Source organism: Musa acuminata, chromosome BXJ1-3, assembly GCF_036884655.1.
Source record: "Musa acuminata AAA Group cultivar baxijiao chromosome BXJ1-3, Cavendish_Baxijiao_AAA, whole genome shotgun sequence".
Taxonomy (NCBI): domain Eukaryota; kingdom Viridiplantae; phylum Streptophyta; class Magnoliopsida; order Zingiberales; family Musaceae; genus Musa; species Musa acuminata.
In genome coordinates, this window is record NC_088329.1 from 44,112,761 (window position 1) to 44,119,809 (window position 7,049).

Below are 7,049 nucleotides of genomic sequence, written 5' to 3' on the forward strand. Positions count from 1 at the left end.
ATTAGTGATATGGATAAAATGATAAACTAAAAAAAATACTATATTTTTTAAAAAATTTGAGATATTTGTGAGAAAAAAACTAAAGTATTTAATTTTTTAAAAATTCAATGTAATGATTCTACATCAAAGTGGAGGATGGAATAAACTTTTTGATACTTATCCTGAGACCCATTGATAGACTCCGTTAATTAAACTTTTCATACTCAAATGTCATTGACTTTGACTTGAATGTCACCCTCACAATAAACTTCAAGTCTTCTTGACCTCAACCACCCACAATCAAATCTACAGAAAATCGACAGAAATCACGAGGGATAGAGTTATCTGGTGATGTGCCTACCATATATAAATATACCCTTGGAAGCCTCACGTGATTTTCATGGTGTTGTCGAGTATGCTTCTGATTTAGCTTTCATGCACTTCATTTCATCGAATTATTTCATCATGATACTAATCTTAGAACAAAGGTTATCTCGAAGGAGATTAGCTGTGTAATATCTATAGCCAGTCAAAATAGATGTAGACATTTAGGAAATTAGGGCCCTCTCCAACTTACATGAATCGTCCAAATCTCACTCACATTAGAATTAAGTGCTTCGCAACTTCTATCGTGTTGTTGCTTTGTGAGTGGAAGTTAGGTCCCTCTCCAACTTCCTTGGATCATCCATCCTCACGTCAGAATTAAGTGGGCACCCTTGACTTTGACTTGCATCTTAGCGACACTAAAGTAAAGGATGATTGACCTTGACTGCGTGGTAGCCACGGGATCAAATCTACAGGGAATGTGCGCAGATGTCATGGGGATTTCCGGTGGTGATGTGCCTATACATACCCACAGAGACATCCTCTCCAACCTCACACCTTCACTCTTCTCTTCTCTTGAGCGCTCAATCGATGGCTGCGGCTGGTAGCGGCAGTTTCCAGAACGGACGTATTGCCTCGAAGCGTCTCATGATGCTCGTGGCCCTACTTCTCGTCTCCTGCTGTCTCGGCCATGGCTTCGGCGATGAGGATCATGGCGAGGTGGAGGGAATCGGCAGCAGTTGCATGGAAAGCGAGAGGAGAGCTCTCCTCGCCATCAAATCCGATATGTACGACCCCGGCGACAGGTTTTCTTCTTGGACCGGCAAAGACTGCTGTGGGTGGAGAGGTGTGGCCTGCGACCACACCACCGGCCATGTCACCAAGCTCGACCTCCACTACTCCTACACATACGATATGTGGGATATCTCAGACATTATGGAAACAATGGGTGGGAGCAAGGTAAATCCTTCGTTGCAAGAACTGAAGCATTTGACATATTTGGATTTGAGCATGAATAACTTCTCTCATGCCCCGGTGCCTAAAATGATCGCTTCACTAGTCCACTTGGAATATCTCAACCTATCTAATGCCATTTTCGATGGTCTGATTCCTCCTCAGCTGGGGAACCTCTCCAATCTACACAATCTCGACCTTCAGGCATGGAATTATGATCTTCTACACGTTGACAATCTCGATTGGCTCTCCCGTATTCCTTCTCTAAAATATCTTGACATGAGTTTGGTCGACCTCTCCAGAGCAACCAATTGGTTCCACATAGTAAATTCAATCTCCACACTTGAAGTGCTGCATTTGAGCAGTACAGGACTGCCATATGCTCCATCTCCTTTGCCCCCTTTTAATCTGACAGCCATCGCCACGTTGGATCTGTCTTGGAATTCCAACATCACGTCTGCCATGCTAAGATGGCTTTCTAACGCCACCAGCCTCGAGAACCTCCTTCTTTCTGGCTGTGGGAGTCTCACTATCGAGTCGCTACAAGTTCCTCTAGCATCTCTTATCAATCTGAAGGGATTGGATTTGTCAGACAACTTCTTTAAAGGAGAAATTCGTGAAATTCTGAACAATTATCTGGAGATATTCCTCCAGGGAGCCTTAGAGACCTGGAGTACCTAAACTTGTCATGGAATTCTATTGTCGACGTGCATATCTTAGCTTCTTTGGGGAATCTCACAAACTTGCGACATTTAGACTTGTGGGGCAATTCAATCAGTGGAGAAATTCCACCATCCGTAGGAAAATTTGTCCGATTGAAGTACCTCGATTTGAGATGGAATCAATTATCTGGAGATATTCCTCCACGGAGCCTTAGAGACCTGGAGTACCTGGACTTGTCATGGAATTTTAATGTCATCGTACATATATTTGCTTCTCTGGGGAATTTCACAAACTTGCGACATTTAGGGTTGTCGGCCAATTCAATCAGCGGAGAAATTTCACAAACCGTAGGAAATTTTGTCCGATTGGAGTACCTAGATTTGTCCAATACTGGCATCAACGGAAAAATACCACAGGCCATCGGCAACCTCAGTAACCTATTGGAATTACATTTATCAGGCAACAAAATTGTGGGATGGATACCACCGAGCATCGGCAACCTCACCAACTTGGTACACTTAGATTTATCATACAACAATATTGTCGGTTGGATACCACCGAGCATCAGCAACCTCACCAACTTGGTAACATTAGATTTATCAAGGAATAATATTGTCGGTTGGATACCACCGAGCATCGGCAACCTCACCAACTTGGTACACTTAGATTTATCAATGAATAATATTAGCGGATACATTCCAGAGACTTTGGGTACTCTCATCCATATGGAGAAATTATTTTTAAGCAATAACCATATTTCTGGGCAGATACCAAAGAAGATCGGTAAACTCCACTACTTGCAAAACTTGGACATGTCATATAACAACTTATCAGGTCAGATACCAACTACGTTGGGTGACCTATGCAATTTGACCGTGTTAGATTTGTCTCACAATAACATTGGTGGAGAGCTTACAAATCTATTCTATGGTTTGTCTACTTGTTCACAAGGAGCATCTATATCATTCTTAGTCCTGAAGGGTAACAATTTAACCGGGATTATTCCTTCGAGCATGGGCCAATTATCTCAGCTACATAAGGTAGACCTCTCCTCAAACTCGCTGGCAGGCAACATCACCGAGGCACACTTTTTAAATCTTACAAGCTTATCAGAATTGATAATCGCTTCCAACTCCTTGAATGTGATGCTACCAAATGATTGGCGACCCCCATTTAGTGCCATCACTATCGATATGAGCTTTTGTCATCTCAGAGGAAAATTTCCCGAATGGCTTCAGACTCAACAACAATTGCAATGGCTTTATCTATCCGGAGTTGGAGTCTCAGGCAGCCTCCCTATTTGGTTTTCAAATTTCTCAAAAGGTTTGAACAATCTTAACTTGAGCTCCAACTATTTGACTGGTCGATTACCTTCTGCTCCCCAATCCATGTTAGATCTCTCCAACAATTCATTCGTCGGGCCCATACCGTTGAGCTTCGAAGAAGCTACAAGACTCACTTTTTTATCTTTGTCTCATAATCATATCAATGGTGATTTTCCTCCCTTCTTTTGTAATATGAATTTCCTTGGAGTTCTCGACCTATCGAACAATCACTTAATTGGAGAAGTCTCGGATTGTCATAATTCATTTCCAATCTCTCTACAATCTTTACATTTAAATAATAATAATTTATCCGGAATGATTCCTTCATTTTTGAAATACTGTGACCGATTAATTACCCTTGATTTAGGTGAAAATAAATTATTTGGTAAAATTCCGAAATGGATAGGAAGAAACCTCTCGTCATTGAAGGTTCTTCGTCTGAGGTCAAACTTATTATATGGTGTTATCCCTGAGAACATAGTGGATCTCACTTCTCTTCAGGTTTTGGATCTTTCTTCCAACAAGTTCTTTGGTAGCCTACCATCATCTCTAGGAAATTTCAATGCCATGGTTGAGGTACAAAATGATACCAGGCCATTGCTCCAAGATAACAACTATACTTATATCGAGAGCAGCTTATTAACAACGAAAGGATCAATGGTCGATTACACAACCATTCTCTCGCTGGTGACAAGTATAGACTTGTCAAATAATCATCTCTCTGGTGAAATCCCAAAAGAACTGACCAAGCTTCTCGGATTGCGCTTCCTAAACTTGTCCAACAATCATTTGACGGGGAGGATTCCAGAAAAGATGGGTGACATGAAACAGCTTGAATCACTTGACTTATCGGTGAACAATCTCACAGGGGAGATACCTTCAAGCTTTTCTGCTATGAGTTTTCTGGCCCGTTTGAATCTGTCTTATAACAACTTATCAGGAAAAATACCAACGAGTGGTCAATTGTCGACCTTTGACTCATGGACATATGTGGGTAACAAAGACCTCTGCGGTAAGCCACTGGCAGATTGCCCTGTTTATCAAACTCCACCTGATGCCAGAGATAAAGATGATGAGAAGCTCGACAAATTATTGGAGTACACCAGTATTGTGGTTGGATTTGTGGTTGGCTTTTGGCTGTTTATTGGCACGCTCATCATGAAGCAGGCCATCAGATTCGCTTTCTTCCGACGGATCGACAAGACCAGCGACTGGGTCTATGTTCAGTTTGCAGTAAAGCTTGCGAAGCTCAAATCCAAATGGCAAACAATGACATGAACTGCCGGTAAGTTCTCGAGTGTGTCACTTCTTCTATCACATCTTAATGTTATGTTGGTCCTTCGAAGTTAGCCGTATCAAAAATCTTGTGTTAGCATGTAATGATGTTATCATATTATGCTGTCATGATTAAGCTGAAATAAGCATAATGGATTCTCTGTATACATTAACATGTATTAGTTATAGTATCGTAACATCTCCATCTATCATCATTTTGCTATCGCCTGGTCTATCCATCGATACGTATCTGAAAACTAAAAGATTAATTGCAAAAGTGTATGTCATACAGACTCTGTTTGCTAAGGAAATAGTTAATCTACCTATATTTAATCAATGTTTGAGAGTGGAGATTGTGTTCTTCTGTTGTTGTTCTTACAATATATTATTATGCTCAAATTAGATAAAGATAATGACAATCATAGTGTAGAGAGACAATTAGACAATAAAATTATAATCATTAATGAGGACATGCTATTAGTGTTCGGCTGAAATCATTGTCTTATTCGAGTGAAGAATCTTTCTTTTCTGAGATGAGATTGTATATTTTGATCCTCCTCAAAATATAGTATGAGACTCACTTTTCATTTTCTACCAGAGTACAAATATTTTTTTCTGCTAAAATAAAATCCATATCCATCAATTTTTTTAAAGTGAATTATTATTAATAAGTTTTATAAATTCATATCAATCCTACTCTAGACTGCTTGCTCCTATCATTTGGGTGCAAAAGTTTGAGACTTTTGATTATATAATTATATTAACAGAGATAGAGATATTCTATGTTTCTTGAATGAGTGTTTTCTCGTTAATCAACATTTAATGTTGTGTGCGATTGTTTCAGAATTCATAATCTGAGAGTGTATATTCTACCAGCATGCTTTATATAAGTTCCCGATTTGCTGCCATTTTGGGTTTTCTATAATAAAAAGCAGATTGCCACCAGTTCAGCTGATGCAGGAGTCAAACTAGAAGAAGATGATGATGGAGATATGCTTGAAACAATAACATTAGATGTTACTAGCGTTGTCGTGGGATTCATAGTTGTTTCTGGGGTTTCTATCGGCGTAGTGATCGTGAAGCAAGGCTTAAGGATTACTCTCTTCCAACAAAATGACAACATCTATGGATGGATGCAGATATGACGAAGAATCAATTGAACTGTGGCAAAGTTCTAAGACTGTCTATGTAGACTTCATGTATTTGTGTTCTAGTGTTTTGATTCATGAATGACCATTTGGTGTTGTCCAGAAATAAGGTTACTGTTTAAAGATAACATCTGAGACATGGCGTCAGGATTGCTCTGTTCCAGTTGATCGACAGGACTTGTGATTGGATCTATGTGCAGGTGGCAGTAAAGCTTAAGGTTATGTTGGTCCTTCGAAGTTAGCCGCATCAAAAATCTTGTTTTTCCATGGAATGATGTTATCATATTATGCTGTCACAATAATCATCATAGATTGTCCATATACGTTATATGTATTTGTTTTAGTATCAGAACATCTCCATCTATCATCATTTTGCTAAATGATTAATCGCAAGTGCACAATTCTGTCTTCCTTATCTTGGTCTCTTTTTTGCCAAAATCAATTATATTTCTTGAGATTATATACAAATTTCATTGTTTCATACAGATTGTTTTCTCATGTTATTGTTTTTACAATAAAAGAAAATTCAACAATGTTATTATGCTCTAGTGATACAATTAGACAATAAAATCGAGGTTTTGTCGTAAGTCACCATTGAATTTCTACAAAAATGTAATAAAATGTTACTTGCAAGAACAAACTGTTACCAGTCATACTATTTCTATAGATCATTTGTATAAAAAGAATGTTATATTCATAGAATGGTCGGTCACACTCTGTTTGCTGGTGACATGTTGACATCTAAATGTGGTCAATTAGTGTCCGACCAAATCATCTCGAATTGAGGACATCAAAAATTAAATACCAGTAACCTAAGACTTAATTGGATACCAAATATCTATGAATTACTTGTCGTGATTACCAAGTTGACTCAAATTATATGAAGAACAACATTATAAAAAAAAAAATCTAAGTATGAAAAAAATCCTTGGCAGTTATGATTTGATTATTCTATACAAGCCTTTTATAACTCGGGATCCTAAAGGGGGTGAGTATTATTGGGTTTTATCTATAATATCATATTTTAAGATATATGTAAAAAGATGTTTAAGAGTTTTTGAAATAAGGTTTGAGTTGAATGAGATTTATTTTATTTTATTTAATTAATTTAATCAATTTATTTCCTTGAAAACTATTCATTACAAAATAACTATCTACTAAATGGAGATAGTTATATATTTTTAGACTCTAGGTAGGTATTATCTTTGAAAACTCATTGACTAATAAGCTCTTATTATAGGTTACTGCTCCTCAAGTTGCATACCTCTTATTGAATATATTCTTGACTTAGTTTTCTGATAAGTTTTAAGAGTATTGCCCCTCAAGTTACATGCTATCTAACATATGCATTTATGGGATATTATCGAGTATATCTCTGATT

General features: G+C 38.0%; 1 protein-coding gene across 1 annotated transcript; it reads left to right on the forward strand.

The window, feature by feature from the left end:
• The first annotated feature begins 1,892 nt into the window (after positions 1-1,892).
• Positions 1,893-6,079, forward strand: LOC135633592 (receptor-like protein EIX2). Its single transcript, XM_065143239.1, has 2 exons — positions 1,893-4,530; positions 5,467-6,079. The coding sequence occupies exon 1, from the start codon at positions 2,595-2,597 to the stop codon at positions 4,521-4,523; it is 1,929 nt and encodes a 642-aa protein (XP_064999311.1). The 5' UTR covers positions 1,893-2,594; the 3' UTR covers positions 4,524-4,530; positions 5,467-6,079.
• Positions 6,080-7,049: the final 970 nt, after the last annotated feature.

Coding starts and splice junctions, on each gene's coding strand:
- LOC135633592 (XM_065143239.1), top strand. CDS start 2,595: ATGAATAATATTAGCGGATACATTCCAGAGACTTTGGGTACTCTCATC.